The sequence below is a fragment of the Mastigoproctus giganteus genome, chromosome 5 (genome assembly GCF_048544385.1).
Source record: "Mastigoproctus giganteus isolate SK-2022 chromosome 5, ASM4854438v1, whole genome shotgun sequence".
In the NCBI taxonomy this organism is placed as follows: domain Eukaryota; kingdom Metazoa; phylum Arthropoda; class Arachnida; order Uropygi; family Thelyphonidae; genus Mastigoproctus; species Mastigoproctus giganteus.
The window spans coordinates 176,436,631-176,454,383 of record NC_143579.1 but is presented as its reverse complement, the minus strand read 5'-3'; the positions used below and the strand labels follow the sequence as shown (position 1 = coordinate 176,454,383).

The 17,753-nt window shown below is 37.2% G+C and overlaps 1 protein-coding gene across 1 annotated transcript in view; it reads left to right on the top strand.

Moving 5' to 3' along the window:
- The window catches only part of hob (bridge-like lipid transfer protein family member hobbit), a 916,854-nt gene that overhangs the window by 863,570 nt on the left and 35,531 nt on the right, over positions 1 to 17,753 (top strand). Inside the window, exons 47-48 of the mRNA XM_090374277.1 lie at positions 3,462 to 3,589; positions 14,274 to 14,486. Of these exons, the coding sequence (XP_090230403.1) occupies positions 3,462 to 3,589; positions 14,274 to 14,486 (341 nt within the window). The remainder of the gene's footprint in view (positions 1 to 3,461; positions 3,590 to 14,273; positions 14,487 to 17,753) is intronic.

The following is a 17,753-nucleotide window of genomic DNA, read 5'->3' as shown; positions in this document are numbered from 1 at the left end:
TAGAAAGAGTAGAAGTAATTGGATGGGAGGGATTTGTCACCCTTTTTAGGAACTGGTTGCATATGAGCAAATTTCCAAGCAGAAGATAGAACACCTTTGGAATAAGAAAGTGAATAAAGGTGGCATAGAACAGGAGTAAGTTGAGGAGCACAGGTTTTGAGAACAAGTGGAGAAATACCATCAGGACATAATATTCATTATGTATTGAGATTGGTATCACAAATTTGCAACCAAATTTTGAAAAATTATTTAAAAATATTCAACGTCAATCATCTCATCTCATTAAATGTTAAACTTTGTCCATTAATTGTTATTTTGTATTGTACTTAATAAAATTTTTGAATATTTCAGTTTTAGGTTTATCATTATATTTATTTATTCACCTTAATATTGAAAAGCAGTGATCCTTTTCAGGTTGTAAATTTTCTAAAATGAGCATTTAAAAGCAAAAGTATATTTTTTTTTTAAAACAAAAGTTAGGTATTTCAATCAGAAACAAAAGTAAGGTATTTAAAAAAAACAAACAAAAGTAAGTCATATTTTTATAATTTTAATAAAATCTAAAAAATAAATCACTAACGGATTTGTTGCAGATAAAAGTACTGAGAATTTGCATTTTTTTTATATATAGCTTGAAAAGAAAAAACGGTAATGTGAAAATAGAAACTTCCTGTTACGGTTAATGTAAAAGGAATGTACGATATAGAAAATGTGACACACATTTTTTTCTCGATTCACTCTGTGCAGCCCGCAAAACAAATCTAACTTTGAATATGGCCCCCATATGGGAAAAGGTTGGATACCGCTGGTCTAAGAGATGGTGTATTTCCGTCTCCTTGGAAGGATGCACTGCTCAAGGTTATCCTAAAATCTTCAACCAGTTCAACTGCTTCATATAGACCTATCGCATTGCTTCCTGGTCTTGGTAAAGTTTATGAGAAGCTTTTAGCCATGCAGATTGCTATCTACCAAAGAAGTAATATTGGCGTTTCTAACAAACAATATGGTTTCGCTCCTGGTGTAGGTACTGAGGATGCATTTCACTCTTTAGTTCGCAATGTTCAGGAATCGCATTATAAATATACCTTGTGAATTTTTGTAGACTTTGCCTTTGATTTGGTGCCTTTGATTCCATTAGTTGGGACAGTGTACTGATAATGTTGCGCACAGCCAAATGTTTTTTAATATTTTCTCTATAATTAAAGATTACAGTAAGTAACAGTTAAGTCGAATTTTGGATCAATTACGCATTGTGTGACTCGAGGCTGTCCGCAGGGATCTGTGTTTGGGCCTTTAATGTGGAACTTGGTTTTGGAAGATTGGCTCAAGAGAGAATTTGACCACTCACACACAATAGCTTATGCAGATGATATGGTAATACTTGTGCATGGAAACACCAGAAAGGAGCTTGAAATGAGATCTGATTGCATATTGAAAGAATTATGCAAATGGCGTAATTTACACTGGTTGACAATCTCTACATCCAAAACTAAAATCATGATGTTGAAGGGTAAATTGGCTCGTAGTAGACCTCCGCTCATAAGGTTGAATGGTATTTCCTTAAAGCAGGTGTTAATGATTAAATACTTGGGAATATGTACTGCATATTAACTATATATCTGAGAAAGTGAAGAAATTTATTGCAACGATCTCAAGAATAACGCGGGTGGAATGGGGAAAGCACTCCATTTGATTTATGATTGCATTTTTCTGCTGATTGTTATGTATGGTGCATCAATCTGTGTTGACCATACAATCAAAGTAAACAACACCAGAAAACTCTATTCTATTCATCAAGTTATCTTACTCAAAATGGTTATGGCCTGCAGAATGATTTCCATAGAAGCTTTGCAACTGTTAGCTGGAAAAATGCCACTTGATTTGCAGTTAGTGTTTAGAAGCCTATTCTTTTATTTGAGAAGAGCTATAACATCCGAGTTGCCGGACATCGAAATTAACACTTTAAATGACTTGAGAAACGAAATGAAGAGGATTTGGGAGCTCCTTTTACAAAAATGGCCAAATACGGAGGATGCGGAAAGGTCAGGGAATGACCATCGCATATCCCTGGAGCAATATGGCCTTAGTTGCTAATGCTCCTAAAAACCAAACAACAACAAAAATGGCAAAACAGATGGAATTGTTCAGAAAAAGGTAGAATAACATTCAAATTTTTCCTTTATGTTAATGGTGTGAATTATATTAAAGCAATCTGGTTAGTACCAAATCTACACTGTACATTCTTACTAACAGGTCACGGATCATTTTTTGCTAAACTGTGAATAGTCTTGGAATCGTAGCAAGATGCAACTGTATGTGTGGTGATCTGGAAACATGGGAACATGTTGTGTTTAACTGTTTGGAATATGCTGATTTGCGTTTGGATTTACTGAATAATGTGATAATGTAACTCATTTGGTGGATGGGATTGAGCCATTACTTATTAAAACAAGGGAAAATTTTATTGCCTTTCAAAATTTTGCAAATTCAGTTTTCATGAGAAGGAATATACTTTTGCAATTGGAAGAGTTAAGGTTGACTAATGGAAGGCTCCCGTAGCCGAGTGGGCAGGAGCGGGAGTGCAGTAGCACATGCTCTTTGAGTAGACCGGGGTTCAAGCCCCTGACTGCTGAATACGGTCGATCTGCCAACCCGCACTGGACCAGCGTGGCAGATTATGATCCATTTCCCTCGGCATGAATTGTTGAGGAGGCTTCCATCCTGCAGTGGGTTGATAATGGCTGCACTTTACTTTTTTTTAATGGATGAATTGGCGGTCTGTCCCCTCTTCTGTACATGAACAGTATGTTATTTTATTTTTTATATAGGAACAGAGAAAATTCTTTGCAGAGGTGGACAAGATGTTGGTACTCTGTTTCCTTAATGGGTGGGTGTCCACTTCTGCTCCTGCCAATGCAATTGGCAAGAAGCCTTAGTTGTTTTTCTTGGATTTGATCCTGCAATAACACCTTCTTCCAGCTTGGTTTTGCTGGTTAATATGAGTAACTTCTGTTGAGCTCTCTGACTGCTGGTAGATGGCTGTTTGTTGAACTCTTTATCTTTTGAAGAATACCGGTGATGATCAGTCTCCAGGATGTGATGCTTGTGCTCATCTGTGAAAGTGTCTCTTCATCGGTTTCTGTTGTAGCCTACTTGTCCAGCTCGTTGTGATGATCAGTCTCTAGGATGGTTTTTTTTTTTTTTTTTTTTTGCTTGATTTATTATGATTTGTACTTTGTAATATTAAAAGTAGGCATTGCCATAATGAGACCATAAAGAGGCAAAAAACACAAGCCACACAAAAACATCTGCCTAGATAACAGTAATTTAAATTTGAGTGGACATTTAAATTACTTCGTACTTTTTCTGTTCTTTTAAAATCAGTATATTTTAGTGTATTAATATTCACTGTTAACATATTTAATTTCAAATTGAAGATTTGGTTAACTTTTTTCCAATAGAAAAAACTGAAGAACACGAAGATGACCAAGAAGGGTCATCATCACGCTCAAAAAAACGAGCCACTTTGGGACATCAGCGAGCTACTGCTTCTCATATCACTGACAGAGATGACATTGAAAAAATGAAAGTAAGTTTTTTATTCACTCATTGTAAAAACTCTGCATATAACTTGCAAGTAATAAAGAGAGAGAGAGAGAGCGCCATTACTGTTCAGTGCATTGGCAAGCACAGGAAAGTATTATATATATTATTGTATTTGAGGGTAGAGAAAGTTATCAGATAGTTGTTTTCCAGATAACCAGGTTAAAAAAAAAAAAAAAATTAAATCAGATTAAAGCTATCAACATCCACTATATGTCACATCTTGCAGTCTAAAACAGATTATTAGCTAATTATTAATATACAGGGTGTATCATAACATTTGGGACCTCAGGGATGGATTTAATACCTAAAAACAATAAAAAAAAAAAGTTTATGTAAACATATTTTGATTTTGCTTTGTTTCCAAGTTAGTCATTTTTGTGTTCCAGCAATTCTTTCCACAAACCGAGTTAGCATAGCAGGCTTAAACTATTTACAAATAATGTTCGATATCTCATAAAGGGCCTTGCTGTAAACAAGATCCCATGTTCTTTAAGTGATTTCAGTTAATTCTTCTGACAAAGGCACTGCTTTTGGAACTTATTATTAACATTTTGATACTGTGCATTTGCTCTGATAGTGGAGGCTTATTCAAATCGAGAGAGGGCAAACATGCATCTCATGTATGGGCTTGTTAGATGCAATGCAGCCAAGGCAAGACATCTGCATACAGAAAAACTTCCCTAATCAACATGTAACAAATAAGACCTTTCAGAGAATACATGACTGCCTTGTGGAAACTGGTTCATTTTAAAAACAAGTTTCAAATGGAAGTAGACTCATCAGCAACAGAACTGTTGATTTGGAAGAACAGATCCTCAATCACATTAAAGAAAATGATGGTGACAGCATCTGAAGGATAGCAACAGCAGAGGACATAGGACATATGTCTGCATGAAGAATTTTACTGGACCAACAGCTTTATCCATATCTCCTTCAGAGAGAACAAGGACTTACTGAAGCTGCCTTCCCACCACAACAAACTTTTTGTATTTGGTTTCTGCAGGTGTGTGCTCGTGATCAGCATTTCCTATCTGCTATCTTGCTTATTGATGAAGCTAGGTTTACTAGGATGGTGTGTTTAATTTTCATGATGCTCATCGATGGGCTGAAGAAAATCTCCATGCCATTGTTCAGTCAAGATGCCAGCAACAATTCAACATGAATATATGGGCAGGAATAACTGGCAACAATTTAATCGGGACTATTGTTCTGCCCAGAAGATTAACAGGAGTATCCTACTGAAAATTTTTTAAGAGAATATTTAAATGCGTTGTTAGAAGAAGTTACACTGGATGTCATTTGTCGCATGTGGTTTATGTACAATGGTGTGGCGCACTATGGCCATAGATGCCGATGTGCCTAAAATATTCCCAAACAAACACGATGGTGCTCTGCCTCATATTAGCCGTATTGCCAGAAACTTTTTTTCTTAATAAATGGATAAGTCATAAATCATGACTTCTCGGATCTGAATCCACTCGATTTTTACTTCTGGGGCCATTTGAAAGCCATTGTTTATTCTACACTAATTGATAACATTGAAATGCTCCACCAACGTGTGGACCAAGGCTGCCAGACACCTGAAACTTTTGAGCGGGTGAGGAGGTCTATAATGAGGCACTTGCAGTGTTGTATTCAGGCACACGGTGGCCATTTTGTTAAGAGGAGAGATTGCTTCTACAGGGATGGGATACACTTAAATAGAAAGGGTGCAAGAATATTTGCTGATGCTATCGAAGCAGTGTTAGGTGGGTCGGAAAACTGCTAGCTTGGGGAGGGATACAAGGACTAATAGATTAACAGTAGCCACTGGCAGAGTTGAAAGTGATTCTTGCACTACTTCTATTGGAATGAGCAGCAGCCTGGAAAACGAGATGCAGGGTATTTCAGAGACTGCTGGGAGTCATTGCGATACAAGTAAACACATGGGTTGTGTTAAGGTAGCTAAGAATAGGAACAGGTGCATGTATATTTATTTACCAGTGCTAGGAGTTTGGTAAATAAATTTGATAAATTTGAGATATTGCTCAAAATAACAAAGGCAGATACTGTTGGGATATCAGAAACATGGTGTCACACAGATATAAGGAATGCAGAACTGGAATTTGGGGAGTACAATGTGTACAGGAAGGATAGACAGGATACGATGGGAGAAGAGGTTATGCTATTAGTTAAGAAACACATAAAATCCAAGGAAGTGAAGCCAGTCATCATCGCGGGACAGTGCAGTGTCGAGTCAGTTTGGTGTGACATAAGCATTGGGAGATCAAAATTGAGGGTAGGAGTGTGTTATAGGCCTAATGACTCTGATGAGTATAATAAGGAACTGTACAGGGAAATAGAGTGGGCCAGTACATCAGAGAGTCTTATAATGGGAGATTTTAACTTCCCAGATATTGACTGGAATTTGTGGGTTGGTCATTCACACACTAGCAAGGCTTTTGTGGATTTATTGGATGATTCTTTTCTACATCAGCATGTTCGGGAGGCAACTAGAGGGAGTAATACCCTTGATCTGATTATCAGTAGTGATTCTTCATGCATTAAGAATCTGCAGATAAAGGAACCACTGGATGTCAGTGATCACAGTGTGCTCAAGTGGGATTTACTCAAAGAGGTAACTATCATCAGGGGTAAAGGAAAGGGTTTTGCTTTCGTAAAGGTCACTACGGTGGTCTGAGACAGTATTTAAATTCTATACGGTGGGACCAACTGATGATGTTACCAACAGCAAATTCAAAATGGGAAGCATTCAAAGAATTTATCTTGGAAGCTACTAGGCTTTACATACCAACTAAGAAATTTTGTTCAAGGTTGCCAAAATGGGTCAGATGAACTAATGAGACATATAGCAGAGTAGAAAAATGCATGGGACACATATAAATTAATGGGTGACATGGAAGACTATGATAGATATAAGCTGGTCTGTAACCAAGTCACAGGAGATTAGGCAGTCAAAGGCAGATTATGAGAAATCCTTGGCAAAGGAAGCAAAAAAAAAAAAAAACAACAAAGAGTTCTTTAGCTATGTAAACTCTAGAAGGAAAGGGATGAATCAGATTGATCCACTGGATATTGATGGTTCAACTGTTGATGATCCTGATCAGGTGGCTAACAAACTAAATGAGTATTTTGCATCTACACCCATGAGGATTTATTCAGGGAGGGGAATGCCAGAGGAGCTAAACTCTGGCAGTATGCTAGCAGTGAGCTAGATGATTTTGTAATAACTAACAAGAAAGTGGAGGAGAAATTGTTGAAGATAAACATAAAAAAGGCACCCGGGGTGGATGGGATCTATCCAGTTATATTAAAGGAGGCAGCAAAGGAAGTAAGCAAACCCTTAGCCATAATTATGAGAGCTTCTTTGGACTCAGGGGAGGTACCTATGGACTGGAGATGTGCAAATGTGACCACCAATTCACAAAGGAGGATGAAAGGGCGACACAAGTAATTATAGACCTGTTAGTTTAACTTCTGTTCCAGGAAAATTAATGGAGGCACTGGTTAAAGAAGCACTGCAGGATAGGATCATCTAGACAAGACTTCAGTTATAGCTCGGACATGGCATGGTTTTGTTAAGGGAAAGTCTTGCCTGACCAATTTGATTGAATACTATTATGTGGTAACAAAGGAACTGGATGCAGGGAATAACTTTGATATCATATATATTTGAACATGTTGCACATGTAAGACTGCTGCACAAATGGGAGCAGTGTGGCATTGGAGGAAAATTGCTGCTATGGATAAAGTGATGTTTGAGTGGGAGAAGACAGAGAGTGGTAATCAATGGACAGTGCTCATCGTGGAATAATGTTATTAGTGGAGTCCCTCAGGGTTCAGTGTTGGGTCCATTATTGTTATCTGTATTTATAAATGATATTGATGATGGTATATCAAGCTTCATGTCCAAGTTTGCAAATGATACAAAGGTTGGCAGAGTTGTTATGGACGCTAATGACAGTACGCTGCTGCAACAGGATCTAGAAAAGTTGAGCAGATGGGCTGAGAGGTGGCAAATGAAGTTTAACATTGACAAATGTAAAGTACTACATATGGGAAGCAGTAACCCCAGAGTGATGTATCAACTCTGTGGTACTACACTGACAGTGGTAAAGAATGAAAAGAACCTGGGGGTAATAGTGCAGGCAGATATGAAGTTTTCTGAGCAGTGCATATGGTCTGCAAGAGTAGCTCATAGTGTCTTGTCAGTGATATACTGGAATTTTTCTAGCAGGGATAAGGAGGTGATTATCCCCTTGTATAAGGCAATGGTCAGGTCACACCTTGAGTACTGTACTGTACTAATGAGGTCTGGAAACCTCATTTTAAGAAGGATGTACAGCTGTTGGAACGAATACATAGAAGGGCAACAAGATTAGTGAATGTAACAAAGGGTTTCTCTTACGAAGAAAGGTTTAATTTTGCAAATTACAGTGTTTGAAAACTAGGCACCTGCGAGGTGATCTGTTTGAGGTGTATAAAGCGTTGAATGATTTGAGCATGTTCGATGCTGATGGGATTCTTCGTCTTGCTGAGAATAATCACCTGAGAGGGCATAAACTCAAATTGAGGAAAGACAGATGTAGGATAGATGTGTGTAAGTTTGCCTTTAGCCAGCGGGTAGTTGGTTGGTGGAACAGACTACCATTCTTTGTTGTGGAAGTTGATAGCCTAAATAAATTTAAGGCTGAGCTGGACAGCTATTTGGAACGAATGGAGGGCTGAAATGGGAGTTGTTTTTTTTTTTTTTTTTTTTTTTTTTTGGTGATGCTGCATAAGCTTGCTTTCTTTCATCATATGCCTCTCATCATCATCAGCCATTTTCAATCCACTGCAGGATGAAGGTAGGCCTCTCCAGCAAATATTCAGTTCCTTCTGTTTTGTGCAATTGCCATCCATTTACTATGCACAAACTCGTGAATTTCAACTATCCATCTCCGCCGTTGTCTTCCAGATTTTCTTCTAGCTCCTCTTGGGTACCATTCTGTTATTTTTTTAGTCCATCTGTCAATATGTCTTCAAGCTATGTGTCCTGCCCAAGACCATTTTAGTTCTTTAGGTTTGATAAGAATTTCCTTTACTTGAGTTTGTTGCCTAATCCATGTGTTTCTCTTCTTATCTAACTGTCTGAGTCACAATATAATTCATTCCATTCTTTGCTGTGTAGTTCTCAGCTTTTCTTCCATTTTTTTTGTGAATGCCCAAGTTTCACTTCCATAAATCATGGTTGGGAGTATACATTGGTTCATTATTTTACGTTTCAGACAAACTGGTATATTGTTCTTCAGTACATGACTATATTTCTTGAATGCTATCCATCCAAAATTTATTCTTCTCTTGACTTCCAGCCATTTATCATTATTACAGCTAATAACCTGTCCCAGATAAGTATATGACTCCACCTTTTCAATTACTGCTCCTTCAATCATTATTTCCCTTTCTGTGGCATACTTGTTCATCATTACTTTTATTTTAGCCATATTCATCTTTAGTCCAAAATCCTTACTAACTGTGCATAACTGATTAAGATTTTCCTCTAATTGTTTGGGATCATGGCTTATGACCACAATGTCATCTGCAAATCGTAAATGGTTTAGGTACTCTCCATTCACATTGACTCCTTTCTGCGACCAGTCTAATCTTCTGAAAGCTTCCTCAAGGGCAGCAGTAAATAGCTTCAGAGATATTGTGTCTCCTTGCCGAACTCCTTTCTCGATTTTAAATTTGCTACTGTCTTTGTCTAGTCTAATAAAGGACGTAGCATTCTCATATATTTTCTTCAAAATAATATTTGGGTATCTATGCCTTGTCTTTCCAGTCCCTGAAAAATTGCCTTATGCTGTATGGAGTCAAATGCCTTTTCATAATCCACAAATGCCAGGCATAATGGTGTTTTATATTCATTTGCTTTCTCCATTAGCTGTGATATTACATGAAGGTGATCCATTTTTTAGAATCCTGTACTAAAGCCAGCTTGCTCTTTGATTCTCATCAAATATTCTTTCTAATCTGTTAGTAATAAACCTTGTGAAGAACTTGTAGATGTGGGATAACAAGCTAATTGGTCTATAATTTCTGATTTATCTCCTTTCTTATGCAGTAAAACTATGATTGCATTATTCCACTGCTTAGGCGTCACACTTTTTCTAATGCATTTTTTGAATAGCCTTTCCAGTTATTGTGTTATGTCTCTTCCTCCCAATTTTAACAACTCTACAGTAACTTCATCTTCCCCTGGGGCTTTCTCATTCTTCATTTTCTTCAATGCCTGGTCTACCTCATCAGGAAGAATATCAGGTATGTCGTATGTGTTGCTAATTTGCGATCCATCTTCCTCACTGCTGGCATCATTCCCTTGCTCCTTGTATAATTCTCTATAGTAGTCTTCTGCTATTTGAAATATGCCTTCTCTGCTATTTATAAGTACACCATCGCTATTCTTCAATTTCAGTATCATTTGTCTTTATGTATTACTGCTCATGGCTGTTGATTTAAGTCCTTTGTTTTCCCTTAATGGTTGTTCTAGTTTTCTTGTGTTAAATCTTCTTATATCCTCTCTGAGCCTCTTTCTAATAGCTTTACATAACAAAGTATACTCAATTTTCTCCTTGTCAGTATTTATCTTGCTCTTCATTTGTCACCTTCGGTCCATCATTACAAGTGCTTCTTGACTAATGTTTTCTTCTTTGGATTTCTTTTTCCCTATAGGTTTCTTGGGCTTTATCACTTTCAGAAAGTTGTAATATTCCTCGTCGATATATTAGTCCTGAGCAGTCTGCAGAAACTCAAACTTGTTCTTAAGTTCCAATACATACTGCTCTTTCTCCTCTTCTGTTATCTCAAAGACCTTCGTATTATTTACTCGATTCAGTTTTTTTTCCTTTCCTTTCCTACATCTATATCAAGTGTGCATCTTACCATTCTGTGATCATTTACCTTATTCAGGATGGTAACGTCATTCACGATATATCTTCTGTTAGTGAGGATGAAGTCGATATCATTAGTTGTTAATCCATCTGTGCTCTTCCATGTCCACTTTCTGTTCATCCTTTTCTTAAAAAAAGTTTTCATTACTGACAATCCTTGAGATTCTGCAAATTCCACAAGTCTTTCACCAATTCCAAAATTTCCTATAGTTCCCCTTTCTGCACTATTTTGTGTCTTTCCAACCTTAACGTTGAAGTCCCCCCATAATAATAGTGTAGTGGGTTTTCCGCTCATCTAGAAGAATCTCAATTTCGGTGTACATTTCTTCAACCTCTTCATCATCATGGCTCGATGTTGGTGCATAAATCATTATAACCTTCAGCTTGTACCTCTTAGAAATCTTGAGTATTAGTCTTGACACCCTTGGTGATATACTTTTGAATTCCAAAATAAATTTTTTATAAAAAACTTTTGTTTTTTATACCTTTATGGACCAGAAACCCAACTCCACCTTCGTTCCTGTCACTGTTTCTATTGGTGTACAGCAGATTTCCACTTGATAAACTTATAAGTAATTCATTTCTTCTTCTTGTTTCAGCCAAACCGATGATATCCCAAATCATGTGAATTGGGATATCATATGCCTCTACTAATGCTAAAATGCTAAAAAAAAAAAAAATGCTAATGTATTTACTTTTTCCACTATGACTCCCAGCAGTCCTGGAAATCTCCATTACCTTGCTTTCCAGGCTGCCCATTCTAATAGAAGCAGTGCAAGATTCACTTTTTCCTCAGCCTGAGGCACTGTTAACCTCTTATTCTGTGTATCCCCCCCCCCAAGCTAGCAGTTTTTCCAACCCACCTAACACTGCCTCGATAGCATCAGCAAATATTCTTGCACCCTTTCTATTTAAGTGTACCCGCATCCCTGTAGAAGCAGTCTCTCCTGTCAACAAGCACAGACTAGGCTGAAAAAAATTCTACCCCTTGAGCCTTGCACAATCTCTCCAGGGCCGAATTGATTGACAAGGCTCGTATCATATACTCCCTCCTATCATGTCTGGGCAGAATTGCAGACATAATTGGATAGTTATGTCTGCAATTCAACCCTAACTCGTGACTTTTTTTCAACATTGACCTGTACTTGTTGAGTAAATCTGCAGATCTCTTACTCTTAATGTCATTAGTTCCAACGTGTACAACAATATCACCTTTTGTGCCCTTAAAAGATATCTGCTCTACAACGTCATCATCAACTTTTGCCCCTGGCAGACATACTCTGGTCCTGTTCCACCTATCCTTCTTGCACGGTATATGCCATGTCTTCCTGACAATAGAGTCACCAACAATAACTAGCTCTTTTGGGACTAGCGCATTCTGCCGTGGAGATTGCCTCTGTGTTGCCTGATGCACAGGAGTGAGCTTGCCGTTGAGCTGGGCACCTGAGAGCTCGATGGGCGCCTCATATTAATTTCTTCTAGGGCATTTACCCTACACCTCAAGTTCCCATCAACGCCCATCAGAATTCTGAGTTGGCACCTAATTTATTGACACTCTAGACATGTAGCACACACAAAGGCATCCTCCTTGGCTAGATCATGTCCTGTTTTAGAAAGGTCAGCAAACATTTCACATTTTGCACATTTTTTGAGACTGTGATGCATTGGAGAATCGCCCCCTTCATTTCTCCACCAAGTCACAGCACTCTCGCTAGTCTGTGATCTTTGCTTCACAGCTGTAGTCTGGTTCATGATTTCCGTTTAAATACAATTTAATTAACAATAAAATTTAATAAGATTAATAATATTTTTGATTAATTGATAATACTATAATAAGCTAACAGATTCCTATTACAGTGCTTCGTATTATGCTATCAGTTTGAGATATATACGTTACGCTATTTCTTATCGATTAAAATATGGCGTCTAGTTCAAAAATATTGGCGCCAACACTGGGAGTCGTAACTTCCAAAAATTGCTGGCTAAATTCAAAATAAGAAGCTAATGAACGCTACTAAACCTATTTAATATCTCTGTAAAACAATGTAGTATGTTAATTAACAAAGAATACCGTAAAAATTAAAAATATTTATCCCCTTACAGCAGACAAAAATCCACCAACTATTCTCTTCCGTGACCAGCTTGGGTATCATATACTATCCCATATCCATTACATAAGGGTTTGGTCAGATTTGTCCTTCTCTTCTTTGCATTTATATATGTAAAGAATTCCTTATCCCAACACTAACCTTTGCCAGCCTAACCTTTTCTGTGGCACTATTACAGATCAATTTGTAGCTGTTATAGGCTTCAGTACTTTTTATTGCTCTTTAAATTTTCCATGTCATCTTTTTCTGCTCAAGTAATCTGGCAACTTCATTATTCATCCAACTTGGAATTCTCCTCATGGAGTATTTATTTAATGGTATATACCATAATTCAGTTGTATTTGCCTCTGTGAGATATCTACCCGGTCAATAGAGGCCATATAGCACCTTAAGCTGTTGTAATTTCCTTTCCTGAAATTATAACCCATTCCTTTGCCTTTAACTATTGCTACCTCTCTCTCTCTTCGTCATCCACCTTAGAACTCTGTGATCACTTCCTGCTACTGGTTCCTGTGCTGTCAGCCCTATTATGTCATCTGGGTGATGACCAGGTCTAGAATATTCTTTTCCCTAGTATTTTCCCTGACATGTTGATACAAATAACAATCATCTACTTGATTTAAAAATTTTGACACCCATGTAGAGTTTCCTTCCCATTTGCTCCAATTAGAGGAAAACCAAAATTACCCATAGTAAGACATTCACACTTACTTGCCCATTCCATTTGCATTTAGAGGCTCTCATCCTAATCTTCACAATCACCTGGCCACTTGCCACAAAGGTATAATGAGAGCGGGATTACTCCCACTCTCATTATACCTTTCCTTCCAACTATCTCACACCATACAAATTTTATACTAGCATGTGAAACATCTTAATCTGGAAAGCTTTCATAATGCTCAGGCTGCTTTTGATGAGAAGCATGATCTACCCTATTCTTTCTAAATACATTGTACATACCATACCATACCATACTGAAACTCATCATCCCCTATTTCCTGGTGGCACTAAATTTCCATAGTGCCACCTTGCACTACTAAAGATTATGTCAGCCTGACTTGTCCTAACCAGCAATTCAAATTCACTCATTTTATTGACAACACGACATTATGTATAAACAGTTTAGACTTGGTGATTAGATTGTACGCACTATTCCCATTTCAGAAAAAATACTTTCCACTCTCAGTCACAATTATAAGAATCTTTATCACTTACCCACTGCATAGAAAATAGTGCTAATCTAGCTGAACTGTATACTTTTCTTAAACAAATACATACATATGAATTTATATGATGCCAAACTGGACCAAATTATTATATTATTGCAGAATGATAATATATGAACAGGCACAATTTTTTCCTCAGCTGTCCTTGTACCCTTAAACACCCATACCAATAAGCCATCATTTACCATTGAGAGAAGAAAGAGAGAAAGTCATGTAATGTGCAAAATACTGACCTGCAGAGAGTAATCTCAAGTATGTGATCTTTATCTATTTGCATATGCCACACAAACCTTTCTTTAGATATTGTATTTTAGAAATTCAGTTTAACTGGAATTCTGAGTTTATAAAAATTTTAAATCATAATTTTGTAATATAATTTTATGAACATTTTCAAATTTTTTCAGGAACGAGCTGAAAAAAATCACACTTTCTTTTATGTGAAAGTCTCAGAAATTCCACTGAAAGTTAGCTATAAAGGAGAAAAGGAAAAAAGTATTAAAGATGTTCATGAACTAAGTCTGATTCTTTCTCCTCTTGAATACCATAACAAGATGTGGACATGGTCTGACTTGTTTATTGAAATTCAAAATGATGCAAAGAGAGTTCTATTGTCCCAGGTAGGTGATTATAAAAATAAGTAATTTGTGTTTTTTGCATGTGTGTATATTACTTCTGTTTAGTTGAAAAGTTTAACATTTGTAAACAAATAGGAAGATTATAAAATTTAATTTAAAATAGCTTGTGTCGGATAAACATTTTACATACTCTTATTTACTGAATTTTTTTCAATAAATAAATTTTTGCCTGTGATCCGAAATTCTCTCTTGATTGCATGATCAACAAATGTTACTTGCCTAAATATGCAAAGGAGTGACTATTTACTCCCCCCCTCCAATTTATTTTCCTTCTATTCCTGTTTGTCAACACAAACTGTAGGAATGTTGGATTGGATGGGGGGAAGAAATGTGAAGATTGGGAAGAGATAAAAGACTCTTCGTTTCTGAGTCCTCATCAAGTATCAATTTAAGATTTTAACATTGGTAGACACATACAGAAGTATCTTATGTTTTCCCACACTGCTTTATCGTTTCCATCTTTATTGTTTTGTTTACAAAATCACAACTCATTTATTTGGTGCAACAGGTATTGCCTGTACTGTCTTTGCATAAATTCAGACCTTGGACACATGTTTAGTTCAGTATAACTAAACATAACCAAACATAAAATAAACATGAACATAACGATAACTAAACATAAACATGAACAAATTATATTGGGAATTAGACTGTTAGATAAGAAGAGAAACACATGGATTAGGCAGCAAACTCAAGTAAAGGACATTCTTATCAAAACTAAAGAACTAAAATGGTCTTGGGCAGGACACATAGCTCGAATACACGATGACAGATGGACTAAGAAAATAACAGAATGGTACCCAAGAGGAGCTAGAAGAAAACCTGGAAGATAACAACGGAGATGGACAGATGAAATTCGTGAGTTTGTGGGTAGTAAATGGATGGCCATTGCACAAAACAGAAGGAACTGGAAAGTTGCTGGAGAGGCCTTCATCCTGCACTGGATTGAAAATAGCTGATGATGATGATGAACTAAACATATTTCCAAGTTCAGTATAGCTAAACATGTTTAAGGCAACTAAATTTAAAATATTGAAACAATGGATAGCTGCCAGCTAATCTTTCTCAAATAAATATCCATAAGTTCTATATCGTAACATACACTGTGCTGCCACTTTATTAGGTACAGCCCTGCTGTGCACACAAATGGTTTGTCCCACAATGCTGTAAGTCACGTGACCACAGTTGTGGATATAAATGCGGCAGAACAACCTTTCTAGTATCAGTTAAGCGTACAAACCGTAGCAAGAATGGGCAAAGGAGTGATCTAACGGCCTTCGAACGTGGCATAGTAGTAGGTGCAAGATGTGCTGGACAAAGCATCTCTGAAACAGCAGTTCTCCTCAACTTTTCACACACCACAGTTTCAAGGGTGTATCAAGAATGGGGCAACAAACAGAAAACATCCTCTCAACGGCACTCCTGTGGAAGAAAATCGCTTGTTGATGAGAGAGGTCAGAGGAGGATGGCTAGAATTGTGCAAGCAAACAGACGGGCAACAATGGGGCACATCACGTCAGAATACAACCTTGATTCGCAGAACAAAATATCACAACGGACCATTAGTCGCACTTTATCGCGAATGGGCTGCAACAGCCGACGGCCACATTGCGTACCTTTGTTTCCAATGACGAACAAGAGAGCATGCCTCCAGTGGGCACAGCAACACCAGCACTGGACTATCGAGGATTGGAAAACAGTTGCTTGGTCTGACAAGTCGAAGTTCCTGGTGCATCATGTTGATGGAAGGCTCAGAATTTGGCGAAAACAACATAAATCTATGGACCCGTCATGTCTGACAACTACTGTATAAAGTGGTGGTAGCAGTGTTATGGCGTGGGGAATGTTTTCTTCGCACACATTGGGTCTATTGAATCTATACCTATAGATTCACGTCTGATTGCCACATCGTACCTAAACATCGTTGCTAACCAAGTGCATCCGTTCATGTTGACAGTTTATCCTCAGTCAGATGGTTACTTCCGGCAGGATAATGCGCCGGTGCACAAACCCAAATCACTATGAAATGGTTCCAGGAACATGACAATGACTTTTCTTTGCTGCAGTGACTCGCTCAGTCCCTGAATCTCAATCCTATTGAACATTTTTGGGATGAGCTGGAAACGGCTATTTGCTGCAGGCTTACACCTCTGTCGAATCTCAAGGAACTGCGTGACACACTCTTGTCTGCATGGCACTCCATTCCGGCACAACATTTTCCGTATCTTGTTCAATCCATGCCTAGACAAATTCGGGCTGTTTCGAAGGCTAAAGGAGGTTCAACATGCTACTAGGTAGGTGTACCTAATAAAGTGGAAGCACATTGTATGTAATGAAAGGAAATGAAAATTAATAATGTGTTCAGTTCATCATCATCATTGACAAGGAAACCCATTATTAAAGATTTGGTGGTTACTTTTACTTCAACTTTTAACTTTGCAAATTATAAAGCATTTAGGGCGTAAGCCTCAAGCTATGGAAAAGTCTAGACTATGTATACGTATAGTGCGAAAGCATCAATAATGGTATCCATCTGAGAATAAGTAACATTAGTCTTCTCCTCAGGTGAAGCGTTACTTATTCGAAGTAGTGCAATATCATGGCAACTCGTTGTGAAGGTATTCACAATATGAGATATAACTTAAAACGATGCCGCTTTGCTAATATTCTGTTCATTCAGATTTGGCTATGTATTATTGATGCTTTCGCACTATACATATACATAGTCTTTGCAAATTATGTAAATATTATAACTAAAAGAGGTTATCGATTCAGTTGTTTATCAATTAAAATCACAATCATAATCGAAAAACTGTATTCAGTGCTGTTGACCTCAATTCCAGAATTTGCAGCACTGATCTGGTCACCATACCATTGTCATTATAAATTTTAACTTGAATACATTCAAACAAAAGTAATAGAGTCTTACATCACTCGATAATAAATTTGTTGATTACCAACATTCAGATTACATTTGAACAGAGAAGAGATGTCATAGGTGTCCAATTTATGCACGAAATTTTACATAGTACTGCTTTTGCTAATGACATATTTGCCAGTAGAGGAATGTATCCTTATATTTTTCTTTGTTTTAAGTAAATTGAGGACATATAAGTTATTTTTTTATAAATTTTATACAGATTATTTATGGTTGTTATAGACCACATTTGACTATAAAAGCCATTAATTTGACTAGTTCACTAATAAATATACATTTTATAAAATTTCAGTGTAGGACTACTTGGTCCT